Source organism: Tiliqua scincoides, chromosome 1, assembly GCF_035046505.1.
Source record: "Tiliqua scincoides isolate rTilSci1 chromosome 1, rTilSci1.hap2, whole genome shotgun sequence".
In the NCBI taxonomy this organism is placed as follows: domain Eukaryota; kingdom Metazoa; phylum Chordata; class Lepidosauria; order Squamata; family Scincidae; genus Tiliqua; species Tiliqua scincoides.
Window position 1 is genome coordinate 34,000,238 of NC_089821.1, and position 18,219 is coordinate 34,018,456.

At 42.8% G+C, this 18,219-nt stretch overlaps 1 protein-coding gene across 2 annotated transcripts in view; it reads left to right on the plus strand.

Annotated features, from left to right (window-relative positions):
* The window catches only part of SHANK2 (SH3 and multiple ankyrin repeat domains 2), a 434,329-nt gene extending 420,663 nt beyond the window's left edge, over positions 1-13,666 (plus strand). For both annotated transcript variants that reach the window (XM_066632040.1, XM_066632049.1), the window contains one exon: positions 13,093-13,666. In XM_066632040.1, the coding sequence (XP_066488137.1) occupies positions 13,093-13,666 (574 nt within the window). The remainder of the gene's footprint in view (positions 1-13,092) is intronic.
* Positions 13,667-18,219: the final 4,553 nt, after the last annotated feature.

An 18,219-nucleotide genomic window follows, 5' to 3' on the forward strand; every position in this document is an offset into this window, starting at 1 on the left:
AGCGGTGGTAAAACCTTACCATCCTACACTCCATCCTCCTTCTTCTGTGCCCAATTTCTTGTATCAGGCAGCTGCTCCCCCAGAAATTGTGGCACAGAGCCTTCTGAGGTGGTGTAGAGCAAAAATGCTATCTGACACGAGTTGCTGTAGAGATCAGGCACTAAGATAGGAGAATGTGGAGCAGAGCAGTAAGGCTTTGCCACTGCCATGCTGTGCCCAAGATTATTATCATAGTACACCAAATCTGACCCGCAGGCCAGAGTTTGGGAATCCATGCCCTAAATCTAAACAGCCATTCACTAGGCCTAGAAATTTAAAACTCGGGAAAGAAACAATGGCAAAATTGTCATCTAACATTTTTCTGCATTGTTTCCTTCCATTTTTTCTCTCCAATTCTTTGGGAAAAAATTGGGATTTTCATTTTTTTTCTTTTTTCCTGAGCCTACACATCTGTAAATAATTACTAGGACCTACACACCTGTAATTAGGCACCAGTATAATGTTGTTGCAGTATCCACATAATATGTTGTTGTGCTTGTTGATACACCCTAGGCTTATGTCTTACATCACTGGCATTGCTAAGGGGTGCGGGGTGCGTGAGCCACACCGGGTGACGTGCGGGGGGTGACATGCCCTGGGGGAGGACATGCTAACTTCGCGACATTAGGAGCTACCGTGTAATACCATAGAGCGTTGAATGTGGAATTGCCAGCAGAGTGCAGTGAAAAAAACAGAATTGAAATTGCTCCTTTCGTTAAAAAGTTATGGCCAAAAAACCGGAAGGAAAAAATGGAGCCCTATGGAAAGTGAAAGTGAGCGTTTACTCATGAGTAGGCATACTTGCCATAGTCTGTCGGAATGGGCAGGCTGAGAGATATCCAACACCAGAATGGTCCCGATCCAATGAATGAGGCCCCCCAAAAACACCCAAGAAGCTCCCCCCTCCCAGCTGCGAGTCTGAGCCGGTAACGAAGCCACATGGTCACGTTTACTCGCAAGTAGGCAGACTTGTCTTAGTCAAGGCAGGCTGAGAGTACTCCAAAGAGGTCAGAATGGTCCTGATCCAATGGATGCAGCCCCCAAAAACACAGAGAAGGAGGTCCCCCGTCCCAGCTGCGAGTCTATGGAGCCCTATGGAAAGTGAAGTAGCCTCGTATCGTGTTTACTCGGGAGTAGGCAGGCGTGCCTTGGCTGGTGGCCAGGCCAGGCAAAGAAGAATGTGAGGACACCAGAATGGTTCCGATGGAGCTGGAGTGCAGCCTTCCCCCCCACTAAAAAGGACAAACAAAGATGCTTGAGCTGGTAAGGGGAATGTTTTCTATTTTGCACTTGCAAAGCCAGGTGGGTCTTTATCTTGATGTGCTTGAAATAGAAGAACTTTAAACTGGGCACTGGGGAGGCTGGAAGTCTCACTGATTCTTTTGGGGGGGAGTTGTTATTGTAGGCAGACTACAGAGTAAGCTCCATTGACCACTGTGGGACTTACTTCAGTGTAGACATGCATAGGATTGGGCTCACAGGCTGCAATCCTACCCACACTTTCCTGATCTTAAGCCCCATTGACTGCAATAGGACTTACTTCAAAGTAGATTCACTTGGTGGAACAGGAGTGGCTCCCCCTTATTTAATTATTTTATTTTAATTTAATTATTTATAATTATTTAATTTGCTTGATGATATCACTTCTGGCCATGATATCACTTCCAATGGGTCCTGGACAGATTGTCATTCTAAAAAGTGGGTCCCAGTGCTAAAAGTTTGAGAACTGCTGCAATAAGGTGTTTGTAAGTTGACACTGGGTGTGTGAGTGAGAGACTCTACAAGTTTTCAAAATCACTAAAATCAGAGTTTGCAGGAATAAGACCATCATGTTATATATCAATCAATGCGTAATTTCATGCAGAATGCAATGAAACAAACCACATTGAAATATCTGTGTTATAACAAAAGGTACAGCCAAAAAACTGGTGGGGGTGGGGCAATAGTACATCACCACGCCCACCTGAGGCGTTGCCCCGCCCACTACATGGGGTGACGTGCAGGCCTCCCACACCAGGTGACTTGAATCCTAGTGACGCCACTGTCTTACATAGAAGAAGGCTTACGCTGGTTGATGAGGCTTGGGATGAGATAGCAGTTCCATTATTCACAGAACTTGATGCTAAAAAATTGTATAAATGTGATATATGCGCAAACTCCAAGCACTGAAACATTTCAGTGTCTCAGATACAAGCTTGTACTTGTACTTCACTCTGTCAAGGTCGATGAATGCATTAATTCACCGTGAAGGATTACAGAACTTTTCAGCCATGACAAAATAGAGGCCTACCCTAGCTTGCCTTAAATTATGCTCTATGCCTGAAAACACTCTGCCTCTCTATCCAGTATGCTACCACCTTGCCAAATCAATTTATTAAAGCAGAACTGTGTGAGCCACCACAGCTTTTTCCTTTCAATGCTTTCTGTTCTCAGTGACTCCTTCCTTGCTCTCACTCTGCTTGTCAGGCAAACCCCTCTGCAGACCTACCAGTTTGACTTTTAGAGTACAAACTGCCATGCTCTTTCCCATTTATTTCAATGGAGCTTATGCAGGAGAATCTTTCAGTAGGTTTCACCCTTAGACTAAAATCTTTCTGAGCAGGAAATGTTAGGTGTTTTTTTTTTCAGCTTAACAGGTATGCAGTTTTACTCTGTTAGCCTAACAGTTGAATCCTTTCCATGTTTACCGTAAGCCGAACTGTATTCAATGAATTGGATTCAAAATGGCCTTCCACATGCAGAAGGTGTTTTCAGAAGGCTTCACAATAGTCCAGGGCTCTTCAGACTGGGGCGTCACGACACCCCAGCCTGTGGGCCCTGGCCTCTGCCCCCTTAAGGGGCGGGGGCAGCCTGGTGGCAGAGAAGAGGCAGCGGTGCAATCCTCAGGATCGCGCCGCTCAGGGGCTTGTGTGCACTTACCCAAGCCTCCTGCAGCCTCCCTGGGGTGCAGGGAGCCAAGCACAACATTCTGCAGTGCTCCCCACATCTGTGAAAGCGAAAGCGGAGTGATCGTGCTCCACTTCCACTTTAGCAGAGGCAGGGCGCAATCACTCCGCTTTTACTTTCACAGCTGCTGGGAGCCCTGCAGAAGGTAGTGCCAGGTTCCCCACACCCTGGGGAGGCTACAGGAGGCTTGGGTAAGTGCACCCAAGCCCTTGCAGCCCCCGAGCGGTGCGATCCTTCCCCCCCCACCCTGCTGCTTCCCCCCTGTCCCCGCAAGCACTTACAGTGGCTCAAACTCTCCACAAGAGTTTGAAAACCACTGCAATAGTCTATTGCAGTGTTTCTCAAACTGTGGGTCACAATGATGGTACTTCCTGCTTGATGATGTCACTTCCAGCGATGCCATCACTTTCAGGTTCATGTCGTCACTTCTGGTGGGTCCTAGACAGATCGGCATTCCCAAACCCCAGCTCAGCCACCTGACCCAGAAAGATACCTTGATCAATTATATTGAAAGCCTCTGAGTGGTCCAACAGGATCAGCAGGGATGCACTCCCCCATCTAGTCCCCAGTGAAGATCATCCAACAGGGCAACCATCCAACAGGGCTGCCTTTATCCGAAAGCCCCACCTGAAATCAAACTGAAAGGGATCCAAATAATATGTTTCCTTTAGTATCACTTTACCCAAGAAAGGAAGGTTAGAGACTGGTTGATAATTGTTTAGATTTGTGGAATCCAGGGATGTTTTTTCAGGAAGGGCACACAATTGCAGTCTTCAGGATGCTAGACATCACTCCCTCCTGCAAAGATGAATTCAGGGCACAATCCTAACCAATTTTCCATCGCTGAGGTTAGGGACCAAACATTGCCTTACCATGAGGAGGCCTCTGTGACTGCCCCCCAACTGCAGGATGCAGCATATGCCCCACTGGTACAGCTATGCTAGTGCTGGAAAGTTGGTTAGGATTGCACCCTCGATCAGCCAGCCCAAGAAGATCCCAGCCCCATTCACATCCTGAAGTTGCATACAGTGAAAAGAATCCATAATGGTGGACTTAACAGATACCGTAGGGACAACTTCTGGAACTGTTAAACCAGGGTCCAAGTCGCAGTGGATGTGAGTGATTTTAACTGCAAAGTGCCTTGCAAACTTGTCTCAGTGGGCAGTCGAGCACTCCAACTCATTTGCGGAAGGGGCTGAATGGAGCAGGTCATGAACCACTTGAGAAACCTCCGCTGGTTGGTTACTTGCTGGTGCCAAGGTGGCAGAGAATGTAGCCATGTATTTAAATCCTATTAAAATGGTTCAGTATAACTTAGTCAGAATCCACCTTCACAAGCCACACACACTGCTTTTTACTGACAAAATTCAGTGATGTGCCACATTGATTATATATTGTGAAATAAGACAGCATAACGTGTATTGCAGTCAGAGTAGTTACAAAAAGTGAATACTTGCAACAAAATACTGCTGGATACTGATTCTTAATAGAACAAACTTTACTGAGAACAAGTCAGACCTGTTTCTGTGCTGTGAAATCGCAGGTGAATTAGCTCCTGGCAATGTAAACTGCCCTAGTAGAAAAGAAAATATGGGTGAAAAGCATTTTATCAAACTTAATAACCTCTTATTGACAATTTACTCAAAGGGCTACAGTCAGAACTTGTTAACATTCATTATTGTAATGGTTTCTTTATGCTCACAGTTCTGAACATAGATTAATTTGATCAACCTAGAAGAGAATCTTTTTTTTAATTAAATATTTATTAAATTTTTTTTAATAGAACATACACAGACATACAAACATATAACATACATTTAAGAGTGCTAAATACCATATACCATTACTAATTAATCATACTAAACCTCCTAATCTGTTTATTCATTTACTTCTACCTCTTATTGAGTTATCCTTTTATTTATATCATATACGATAAGTTCTTCCTAATACCCTATACTGTATTTTCTAAATATTCACTAACAGACATAAACTAACTTCAATTACTCATTAATATTAAAACAAAATAATCTATCAGAATATAACAAAATCAACAATCTCTTGTGATTGATTATATATATATATATACCGGGTATATATATATATCGGGTATATATATAGACTCGTCAGCCTAGGAAAGCAGCTCATCTAAGAGAAGGAAACTCTGACCTCAAACCTCCACTGCCTTGTGGCTACATCCAGTTGTGGAAAAGGCTTCAGGAGTCAACCTCAAGGCAAAATCAGGAGCCGGAGTCCCTGAAGCAGTTCATGGCTGAACACAGTCACGTTCTGGCAACTCCTGCGACGCCGCTGGAACCAACCGTATTGGCTTCTGCCTTTCCATTGGACCATTCCAGCGACGTGGAGAGGGGGGATTTGCTGCATGGGTAACAGCCTATCCTCCATACCTTCTTTACCTAGGCTTCGCGCACTGGAGAGGACACTCCAACTTCGCCATACAGCTTCGGCACAACACGGGAAGCAGCAGTTTACCGGTTATAAGTCTTTGCTTGATTGGCGTAGAGCATGACGCCAGGGGCTGCTTCCGATGGTGGGAGAGATCATTGCATCTCATTGGGCAGCTACCGCCCGCCTTAAGCTGGGCAGTGCCCAGCCAGTAAGGTGTTGCCTCGCCACGGTCCGTTAACCTCATGCGGTGCGTGGGGTTTAGGGTGAAAACCGACAAGCGGATCGACAACTCTGCACCATGCAACAGAAAACAGAAAACTTCTGCCCTAAAGCTGGGCACCTGGAACGTTAGGACAATGACACCTGGCTTCTCTGATGACCTGCAAGAAATAGACGACGCACGCAAAACAGCTGTCATCGACATGGAGCTGAGCAGACTGCAGATGGACATCTTCGCCCTTCAAGAGACTAGGCTGCCAGATTCCGGATCTGTCAAGGAGAGAAATTTCTCATTTTTCTGGCAGGGAAAACCACCAAACGAAACCAGGGAACATGGCGTTAGCTTTGCAGTCAGAAATACCCTGCTGAAATCCATCATCCCACCTACTGTGGGAAGTGAAAGAATTTTGTCCCTGCAGCTCCAGTCATCAGCAGGACCTGTCACTCTCATCAGTGCTTATGCACCGACTCTGTCGTCTCCAGCAGAAGCCAAAGACAAATTCTATGATGACCTGGCCACCACTGTCAAGAAAATCCCTGTAAAAGAGCCATTGTTCATCCTCGGTGATTTCAATGCTAGAGTTGGTGCTGATAACAGTTCACGGCCCACTTGCTTAGGTCAGTTTGGCACTGGGAGGATGAACGAAAATGGCCAACGCCTGCTAGAGTTTTGCTGTCATCACGGTCTCTGTGTCAGCAACACGTTCTTCAACACAAAGCCCCAACATAGAGTCTCTTGGAGACATCCAAGATCAAAGCACTGGCACCAGCTCGACCTGATCCTCACCAGACGCTCCAGCCTTCCCAGCATCAAGATCACACGCAGTTATCATGTTGATAACTATCTATCATGTTATGATAGATAACATATCATGTTATCAAGATATCACGCAGTGGCCTGTGACACTGACCACTCCCTGGTGTGCAGCAGAGTGAAACTGCGAACAAAGCGACTGTATCACACAAAAAAGGAAGGAAGACCTCGCATTGATACCAGCAAGATCCGGGATCAGAGAAAAGTGGAGGAATTTTTACAAGCGCTTGAGGAATCTCTTCCAGGCCCAGCCAACGCAAACGCATCCAACAGATGGGAACATTTCAAGAATACCGTTTACAACACCGCCTTGTCCATATTCGGCAAGAAGACCAACAAGGCGGCAGACTGGTTTGAAGCCCACTCTGAGGAGTTGACACCAGTCATTGAGGAAAAGAGGAGAGCTCAAGCAGCATACAAGGCCAGTCCCAGTGAGCGCAACCTGCAGGTCCCCCAAACTGCTCACAGCAAAGTCCAACAGACTGCCAGGAGATGTGCTAATGACTACTGGCTCCAGCTCTGTTCCGAGATACAGATAGCAGCTGACACGGGCAACATCAAGGGGATGTATGACGGTATCAAGCAGGCCCTAGGTCCCACACAGAGGAAAATTGCCCCTCTGAAGTCTGCCACAGGCGAGGTCATCCAGGATCGGGCGCAGCAGATGGAACGCTGGGTGCAGCACTACTCTGAGCTATATTCCAGAGAAAATGTAGTCACCGAAGAAACACTGAACAACATTGAGTGCCTGCCTGTGCTGGAAGAGCTTGACAGTGAACCAACCCTAGAAGAACTTCACATGGCCCTGGACTCCCTTGCCTTTGGCAAGGCACCTGGAAAAGACAGCATCCCTGCTGAAGTCCTAAAATGCTGCAAAGAGATCATCGTCACTGAGCTGCATGAAATCCTCTGTCTCTGCTGGAGAGAAGGTGGAGTACCTCAAGACATGAGGGATGCAAACATCATCACTCTGTACAAGAACAAAGGTGACAGGGGTGACTGCAACAACTACCGCGGCATCTCTCTCCTTAGCGTTGTAGGAAAGCTGTTTGCCCGAGTTGCACTAAAGAGGCTCCAGGTACTTGCAGAGAGCGTCTATCCAGAATCGCAGTGTGGATTCTGAGCCAACAGGTCCACCACTGATATGGTATTCTCCCTTAGACAACTGCAGGAGAAATGCAGGGAACAACGACAGCCACTCTTTATAGCTTTCATAGATCTCACAAAGGCTTTCGACCTGGTCAGCAGAGATGGCCTCTTCAAGATTCTTCCCAAGATTGGATGTCCACCCAGGCTCCTCAGCATCATCAGGTCTTTCCACAAGGACATGAAGGGCACTGTTGTCTTCGATGGCTCCACATCAGACCCTTTTGACATCCGAAGCGGAGTGAAGCAGGGCTGTGTTCTTGCGCCAACCTTGTTTGGGATTTTCTTCGCTGTCCTGCTGAAGCAGGCCTTTGGAACTGCAACAAAAGGCATCTATCTCCGGACCAGATCAGACGGAAAGCTCTTCAACCTCTCCAGACTGAGAGCAAAGTCCAAAGTCCAGCTGAAATGTCTGCGTGACTTCCTCTTTGCCGACGATGCAGCTGTCACTACCCACTCTGCCAAAGATCTCCAGCAGCTCATGGATCGTTTTAGCAAGGCCTGCCAAGATTTTGGACTGACAATCAGCCTGAAGAAAACACAGGTCATGGTTCAGGATGTGGACTCACCTCCCTGCATTACAATCTCTGCGCATGAACTGGAGGTTGTCCATGACTTTGTGTACCTTGGCCCAACGATCTCCGACACTCTTTCTCTCAATACCGAGCTAAACAAGCGCATCGGTAAAGCAGCTACCATGTTTTCCAGACTCACAAAGAGAGTCTGGTCCAACAAGAAGCTGACAGGATATACCAAGATTCAGGTCTACAGAGCTTGCGTCCTGAGTACACTTCTGTACTGCAGCGAGTCATGGACTCTTCGCTCACAACAGGAGAGGAAACTGAGCGCTTTCCACATGCGCTGCCTCCGACACATCCTCGGCATCACCTGGCAGGACGAAGTTCCAAACAACACAGTCCTGGAACGTGCTGGAATCCCTAGCATGTATTCACTGCTGAAACAGAGACGCCTGCGTTGGCTCGGTCACGTCGTGAGAATGGATGATGGCCGGATCCCAAAGGATCTCCTCTATGGAGAACTTGTGCAAGGAAAGCGCCCTACAGGTAGACCACAGCTGCGATACAAGGACATCTGCAAGAGGGATCTGAAGGCCTTAGGAGTGGACCTCAACAGTTGGGAAACCCTGGCCTCTGAGCGGCCCACTTGGAGGCAGGCTGTGCAGCATGGCCTTTCCCAGTTTGAAGAGACACTTTGCCAACAGTCTGAGGCAAAGAGGCAAAGAAGGAAGGCCCATAGCCAGGAGACAGACCAGGGACAGACTGCACTTGGTCCCGGTGTGGAAGGGATTGTCACTCCCGGATTGGCCTTTTCAGCCACACTAGACGCTGTGCCAGAACCACCTTTCAGAGCTGATACCATAGTCTTTCGAGACTGAAGGTTGCCAATAATACAAATTAAATAAAAATAATCTGATTTCCAAACTGTGATGAAACCAACTATCTCATATAATATTTTCTTTACCATTCTCCAATCTGATTACATTTTTTCCCCTTTGGTTCAATAGCCACATATAAAACAGTTCTTCCACACATTTATTTCCAAGTATTATTTTTTTTAATACATTCTAATTCATATTTATCAATTTCATTTTTTTTAATTTCCTTTTTTTAGATAAGTTTGAGCCACTGTTATTAACTAAGTAAATCCTCTAGTTTTCTTTAACCCTCAGGTTAACCCTCAGGTTTCTTTTTCTTTCTTACTTTCCATTTTTTCTCCTGTAATATCTTTAGTAGTTTATTTCTATAACAGAGTCTAATAGATCCACACTTTCTTGTATAAAACGTGTTCATTCTTCCAGTTAACTGGGATGTATTTTCTCCTTTTTGTACCAACAAATTTTGTATTTTGTGCGTCCATGTTGCTCTGTCCATCTTATCTATCTTGATCTCCATCAGCACCTCCTCTTCATCCTGTAAATTTCTTGCCATGTCCGCTCTTCTGATGGTGGTTCTGTCCCTCACCATCACCCTTTCCACTTTCTTACACCCTTGTCCATCTTCTGCTTGTTTCTTCACATCTCCCAATTGATCCTTGCGCACATCTATCTGTTGGGAGAGAGTCTCCAAACCAACTTGAATCTGCAAATACCAACTCAGCCGCTGTCATCCCATTGCAAGCAATCTCTCCCTGTTTATCAACACTTTTTGTATCCAAATTTCTGAAACTGCTTCCATCTTGCAATTACCCTCTAATCCACTACGTGTCCACAGTGTATTATTCTCCTTACTTCCACCATTTCAATATGGTTCTGCTAACCTCACATTCCACAAATTCCTCTTGTATCTCACATTCCATTGTGGTTAGTGAAGAGAGAAATAGGATGGAAAAAAAACCACAATTTTACAGTTTCTAATATTCTGGTACAGAGAAGACAAAACTTTCCCAGATGTAATAAGAATTATGTCCAAAGATAATTCTGAATTTTAATCCACAACCAAATTGTTATTGTATTTATAGTCCACCACCGATTTATTCCACTACAAATAGAAAGAGCACTTCTAAAATCCTTAAAAAGTCTCTCATTAACACCTCCAATATATCCAGGGCTTTTAGTCAAATCAGTCAATCAGAACCGGGGACAATATTAACACTTACTTATCTAAATTTCCAGCTTGAACTTCACGCTTCACGCTTTTCTCTTTCATATGGTATCTCAGCACAGAGCCAGCAGCTTAATTGCAGATCACTGCACCTCCCCCATTGCTGCCTCTAATGGTTAGATTTCTCCTGAGAAGAAAGCCCCCCCCCCGTGGGTTGGGCTTTCAATCTCCCAGGTATCTTGCACCATAGCTAATCTTGTCTCTCCTGACAAGATCATTCAGATCCTTTTCAGATCTGCAGTTTTTGGGGGGAAACAAACTGTCTCACAGGAGCCCCTGGAGACATGTCTGTTCGTTCACTGTTGGCTCCTCCCTCTCAGCCTAGACGAGAATCTTATACTCCCCACTGCTTGCAATCGATTTTTTAAGCACGTCATTTTTGTATTTTATTATTTCTGAAGAATTTTTTAAATCTGTAATTGCCTCTCATTTAAACATAATGCGCAGCTGCTGTCTGGATGTCATTTAATGCTATTATTTTGCTAGATAATGTTCATGGATAAATTTCCACATCCTTTACAATCGCACATCAGTAACCTTTGTCCAGTGATTGTAATAGAACAATCACAGCTAAAATCCAAAAGCAACTTTTTAGACATGTGGTGGGAACCTCAAATGCTGCTGGTGGTAGGATATTTTTCCTGCAGAAATTTTTACAGCAGAAAAGGCAGGCTACTCTTTAAATTTTGCATCTGTTTCCGTGTTTGGAACCACTGCAGTGGAAGCTTCAAAACTCTGAGCCTTTCTCTTGCCCATGCAGCTACACAGCTACACAGCTTCTAATACAACAAGTAGTATTACTGTGGATTTGGATGTGCAATATATTGTTACATATGACATTATGTCAGTAACAATAATGCGTTACTAGAAAACTAGTCTCCATGGTCTTTTCAGTGGCATGCCATCCAAGGCGTGCTGTCACAGTTGATGGAATAAAGCCATTCTACATCATCATGTGCTTCCATGAGAAATTACTTTCTATAGAAAATAGCATGAGTTTGTATTGATGTGAATTTTTATTATCGGTGGCTTTAGTTTTGGTCATTTCCTTGCTCAAAGCTGTTCTCTTTGTTCAAGTAGAAGCAATGTCTAATGGACAGTTTAAAACCTAATAATGCACTCCAGTAAGGGAGATAACTAAAAAGTACAGCTGCTTAAAATATTTGATTTTAAGTAGTGGGTTTTTCCATTTCAATTGCAGTCAGTGTCAAGGGTCCCACTAGCCCCATGCACATATTCACATGTTTCTGTACTTACTCAGGGGCATTCAGCAGCTCATTCTGACTACAGTAGTGTGTTGCTTCAGAGTGTGTTCTGAAAGATCCCGATTTTTCTCTAGGAACAGGGAACTAAGAAGCTTAGTATTCCACTAATGACTCTTCAGAACATGCTTAGAGTGCATATTTTTGTGAATGCTTGTACTGCTTGTTCTGCATAAAAATGCTTAAATTGTCATTTTATGAATGAGAAAAATTGCCAGGGGAATAATGGGTCTTGGGAGAGGTATAGGGCAAATGCAGAAAGACTATGCTGACACCAAGGCTTAGAGGTAACAGTTAGGGAGAAGTGGTTTGGGGTCAAAGATTCAGAACACTCTTTACCCACCCATGCTGCACTTTAAATCACTCTACCTGGCGTGACCCTTATCCTAATATGTTATTGGTGCAATTATGATGTCTGGTTTCCTCCTTAAAACAGTAATGTATAGTCAACAATTCCACCTGAAAGAATTCTTCCTTTTCGCATGTTTATTTTTGGGTGGTACAGGTTGGCATAGCCTTAATCTCAGTGGTATACCTGAGAGGGAAAGGGGTGCAAATATCCTAGGTGCCAGGCCTAGGGGGTTGGTGCTGCGCTGCCATCCACTTCCCCCAGGCAGCTCCCTCCTATGACACTTGTCAGTGCGTCAATCTGAGTACCACCACCAGAGGTGTTCTGAGGTCCAGAAAAGCTGTGCGGAGACTTCCTGACCCTCAGAAAGCCTTCTCGGAGCCAAAAATCATCATTTACAATTTTTGGTTGAAAACCAGAAGTGACAATTTTCAATCTACCGGAGGCCTTTTCAGCCTCCAAGTGCGGCCTCCGTGGTTCTCAGAATGTCTGGGGAGAGGCAGTGGGCATGGGGCATGGCACCTCCAGGTGAGGGGGTGGCACTCCTGGGTATGTGCCCCGGGCAGGGCAGTATCCAAGTATACCACTGTTTAAAGCTGTTCTGGAGTAACCATTCTTGCAATATGCATTTAAATATATAGCCCATGACCAGAATCCAAAGAACTGCATTACTAAATCTGTGCATTCAAATGTGTTGGGCTTGGGTTTCGTGTCAAACTGTTTGGCAAGGATTGAAAGGACTTTCAAAAGTAATTTGTGATATAGTAGTATTGGGAGGAGCGTCTACACATCAAATACCTCACTTTGTAGCTCTTGCACCTCAGTCTAGATTTTTATAACACAACACTGATTTTTCCAAAGCACCAAAATGGCACACCTCACATTTTCATCAAAAGGGGTGGGTGGAGCCAAGCATATCTTCTTGACTGGCCATAGTTGGGCTGAACGTGAACACACTGATGGAAGGACCGAGGTAAAGCATCCACGGTGGTAAGCATCCACTTTTGGAACTCTCTTCTTTCTGAGTCTCACCAAGCTAGAGCATCTTCTGTAGGCATTGTAAGACTTTTTTATTTAAGCAAGCATCATCTAGTGACCAGATGCTAGTAAGGAAAATTATAATCGTGTGTGGTAGATTGCCTCTGATTATTAAAATATTTTAAATTGTTGCTTATCATTTTCCTACTAGTTTGGTTTTCATAAGTGTGTCATATTTCTGCACCATGAATTGGCAATAAGATTATTAATACCTGCTCAGTCTGAATATTTTCTGTTCCTTTTTGTTTTCAGGAGCACAGAAGTCATGAGCACTGTCTCAGGTACTCGAAGTTCAACCATCACTTTTACTGTCCGACCTGGAACTAGCCAACCAATCACACTGCAAAGCAGATCCCCAGACTATGATAGTAGGACATCAGGAGCAAGGCATGCTCCAAGCCCGGTAGTTTCACCAACAGAGATAAGTAAAGACATCATGCCTACTCCTCTGACTGCTGCTGCTCTAGCTGCATCTCCTTCTCCAACCCTTTCCGATGTTTTTAGCCTACCCAGCCAGCCTCCTTCTGGGGACCTCTTTGCTTTGAACACAGGGCGCAGCAGGTCTCCTTCTCCCTCAATACTGCAACAGCCAATCTCAAATAAGCCTTTTGCTTCTAAGCCTGTCCACCTATGGACTAAACCAGATGTTGCAGATTGGTTGGAAAGTTTAAACTTAGGTGAACATAAAGAGACCTTTATGGATAATGAAATAGATGGCACTCACTTACCAAACCTTCAGAAGGAAGACTTGATAGACCTTGGAGTGACAAGAGTTGGTCACAGAATGAACATAGAAAGAGCCTTGAAACAGCTATTGGACAGATAAGAATGGCTGCTCTTGCCTCACAAACCTTTGTTTATAAATAGAGATGGGCTGGTACTGAAACACCCCAAATGCCTTGGCTCCCCAAGGGTACCGCCAAATTAAAGCATCTGTTAGTAGTCCCTGTAGTTCCACATACTCAGCACTATAGGCGGCAAGTCCAGCCCCCAAGAGCAACCCCAAGTAAATTCCATTAGTGGAAACGCAGATTTCAGAAGGAAAGAAGGAAGTGGGGGAGAGAATAAGGGAAGAGGAAAAAATTGCTAACTTCAAAATAAGTCCTGGTCAAACTGAAATTGCTTATAAAATCCCTATTTACTATTTTCAGGGTGGGGGAAGGGCAGGGAGAGACAATGGTCATACCTTTGTATCCCTGAATTGGTTTTCTGCCTTTCAGAAATGCCCTTATGCTGAAACAATGTGCAGTTTTTGTTTGGTTTAAAAACCATGGGTGTTTCTCTTTTCACACTATGCCCGACTCCTTTTGTAATCCCTCCTTCCTCCAACACATCACCACACATACCCATGGCACTCACTGCCACTGCTCCTGCTAGATAAACTCTCTAAGTTTTCTACTCTGATTTCCTGTCATGTAAATCAGTGTTTCATACAAATGTTCACATTTTTAATGTCATTTTTTTTTGCTTTTAATTAAACATCTTCACAGTCGTAGAGTTCTCAGAGCAAAGATTCCAAACACTCATTAGGGAGCCTCTTTTTAATCTGGTTATTATATTTCTTGGCTTGTCAATAATGAAACCCATTTTCTGCACACAGTGTAACTATGTTCATTCTGAGTTCTTCATTTTCTCCATTTACGTTCAGTGCCTTTCCAAGCTGTCAGCTTTCATGCATGTTTTCTTTCATATGTGATGCAGTAGAACATTTAGAAACATTGTCAATTTTACCTATACCATCTGCATAAGACAAGGAATTGATATTTTTAAATATTTTTGAAAGATTTCAGTGTTGAGACATCTGGTTCACAATTAATTGGTGAGTCGACTCCCATAGTCCACATCTCTTCCTCAAAATTTCTTTAGCTCTATGTGCGCATTATGCCTGAAGGCATGAGCGGGGCACCTGGAAATGTGCCACCTACCCACACCTTCTGCACCAAGATACCTCTGCACATTTGGCACTTACTTGTCTGTAAAGGCTTTGCCAAAAAATGGGGGAAGAATCATCCTTGCATTCAGCATTGCCTTTTACAGTCAAATGCTGAAAGTGGGGGTGCCTTGGTAGGGATGGGGGGCATTATAATGGGAGTTTCAGCATGAAGGGCATGGCTAGATGATGTGCTCCTGTTTTCCCTCTCCCTGCACTTAACAAACCTGGAGAGAATTGCACCTGAAGACCAGTTTTTGTACTGGGTTTGGATCTTGGATGAATTGTTTAATGTGATTATTATTGTCAGATTTTTCAAATTAGTGAAACCCTATCCAATCTGTTTCCTTCTATTTTTCTGTCTTTAATGGCTCTGAAAACTAGGGCAATGGACAGATGAAGCAGAGAGCTGCCTTGAAAAATTTCAGATTTTGAAATGGTGAAAGTTTTTAATATTGCCCCCATTCAGGCATCCTCACATACAGGAGTGAGCTGTAGGCCCACTAATTATGCAAAAGGCCATCTGTCCCCGTTCAGAAGTGTCCATTTAGAGAAATGTATTTTCATTCATTGATTGAAGTGTGCACCTTTAACCATGCGCTGGGGGCTTCTCCATGTGAAAGTGGATCTTTGGATGTAGTCTGTTTTTACCTTCATGAAAAAACTAGCTGCTAAACATAGCAAAGCCGTATCTTTGAACCGTATCTTTGAATCTTGGCCTTGGTCTTTGAATGTACATGTACAAGGAAGAGAATTGTTTAAAAATGTTTGCTTGCAGTTTCAAAGAAATATAAAATGGCAATGTAAAAGAGGATATAGTATGTGTTCTGAGAAGTCGGTTCCAAAAACGGAAGTGAGAAGCTTCAATTTGAGTTTGAAGATTATTATTCTTTTAATATAAACTGTCTTTGAATGATTTCTTAATTGCAGACATGGATTAGGGTAGCATTTCAGCAGAATCCACTCTTCCTCAAGACCTGTGTAGGCTCAAAAATGGTAGAGTTAAAATGAGCTTATGTGCAAAATGGAGTATATCCATGGAATGGTAGTCTTGTGTCAACCATACATTCATTTGTTGATTGGGTGACATTCATGAAGATTAACAATATTATCTCAGCTTACCCTCTCTTCTACCATAATGAATTCACAATAGGAGTTTTATAGTCCCAGCTTTCTGAAGAATTTAGTCCATTCTAGACATTAACTTGTGTGGTTGCTCAAGCCCTTAAATTTCAAGAGGCCTCACGCTTTTGGAAGACATCTGAATTCTTTCCTTAATGTGTTCCAGCCTATCTCTAATTATAATTTTATTTTCTCACAACCAAGTGTCTAATTAGGTCTGCAACAGCCCTAGAAATTAGTACCTGAAGTTTAGCAATTTCAGTATCTTTCTTTACTGCAAGTTTAAATAGTTGTACAGATAGTTTATAAGCACAATATTTTAAGAAATAAGTGGCTGGTCTACTGGGCAGCCTTTGTGCCACTTCAATGCTAGAAATTTAAGAAAAAAAATAAAACTTTTGTGGTTTACTACTATTTCTGTGGAATAATTATTAAGTCTTGACCTTTTTAAATCAACCTCATTTGGATGCATCTGAACCAGCAGAGCTGTGTTATATTTTCTATCTTTGCTAGAATTCTTCAGAAGACGAGTGTTTCTTCAAACATGGTTACAATTAACAATGCAGTGGTTAATTATGAAAAACTAATATTCATGTCTCTCTCTTCTCTACCCCTCCCCCTGGCCTTTCTGCAAAAACTGGTCTTTTGACTTAACATCTGTTATGTACCCTTCACAGGTTTCTATTTGCATTTGAAAGTTTCAAGTAACCTTGTAATTAAAATCTAGTTTAAATGCGAAAGAACTGAAATTTCCATTATTACATGGATTTTTATGTAGAGGACGACATTCAAATATTCAGTGGCTACAAAAAGCCATCAAATATTTTGTAAAAAAAAAAAAAATTCAGCCATCCTTGTCTTCCATTTGGTGATTTTGCAGAATTCAGTAAATAAACCACGAACGCCATGCTCCTTTTTGTTTCTTTGAATGCAGTTTGTGTTGCCTCAGATATGTGCCAGGAAATACATTAGGAAAAATGGCAGGAAAAGAAAATATGGAGAATTACTTTTAAGCTGCTGTTAATCATAACTTTTAACTGTTTAATAAATGATGATGATGTACACAAGTTACAGGTGATGGTAATCCCTTTCTTGAAAGGGGTCTCTCTTGCATATGTATCTTTTTCAGGCACTTAAATAATAGGTACAGTATAATTAGTAGAACAGAGATTTAAACATCAAAGAGCTAATGAAATAGTTTATTTTTACATTGTGTCTTATGAGCTAAAGAGTAACGGGACCTGCAAGGAACTGCTTTTATCAATAAAATACACCATTGCCAAGATGAACTAGTGTTAGCGCTGTTGATGGTTTTATCACAGAAAGCAATAGTAACAGTTACAGCGTTGCCTCCCCACATTTTTGAAAATGTTGGGGGCTGGAATGGCCCTTTTAAACTCCTGCTACTATGATGGTGCAAAATAAGGTGTTAGAGATAATCTTGCTGTGATATTCCAGGTTTTAGGAACAACTTTTGTTTATATACTGTAATTTAAATAAACTGCATTTACATGCCTAGTTTCTGTAATATTTGTGTATACAATACCAAAATCACACAAAATGTAAATTGTGTATAACTGCACAGACTCCTTTCCCGGATGTCTGGGAGCATTTAAGTTTTAATTCATATATTATAAAATGACTATATGTGACTGTTGATTTACAGAATTTACATATCACAAAAGCTGACTATTTGTGGTACTTAAGTTAATAAAAGTGATTTTCTGAGTTCCTCTACGAACAAGCATTACCCAGTTGATCTGGCAATGACTCTGTGTATGAGCCTCTAATACTGATAATTTTCCCATTACATTTTTCTTTTCTTTTCTAGATAGTAATGTTTCTCGCTATGGTTTGTGTAACAAACTTGTGTTCACGTTATCTATGTTGCTGTAATTTTTGTGCTTTAATTCCTCTTATTTCAAATTGATTAAAAAAAAATCAAGCTCCTGTAACTTGCACTTTCCCTAATCCTTACTACTCTTGTATGGCAACCAAAATTACTGTAAGAAATAAATATAATATTGCACTAAGGTTGTGGTTCTGATTGCAAACAGTAAAATCAGTCTGCATCGTTTGTTTTTGAAAAGAGTTGCCAAACTTGCTGTTTAATGTTGATGTAGCAGTGTAACTGCACTTGCCTGGATAGTTTAGTTCCTATCAGGTAACATCTGACTACTGGATTCAGGGTTAAAGTACAGTACAGTATATTGAAATTTGGGCCTTGTACTGAATTTCATATTCATATTGCAAGTGAAATTCGAGGTGTGTTGTAAAAACACAAGATAAAACATTTACTTTGTTGGGTTGATTTGTTTTCATGCTTT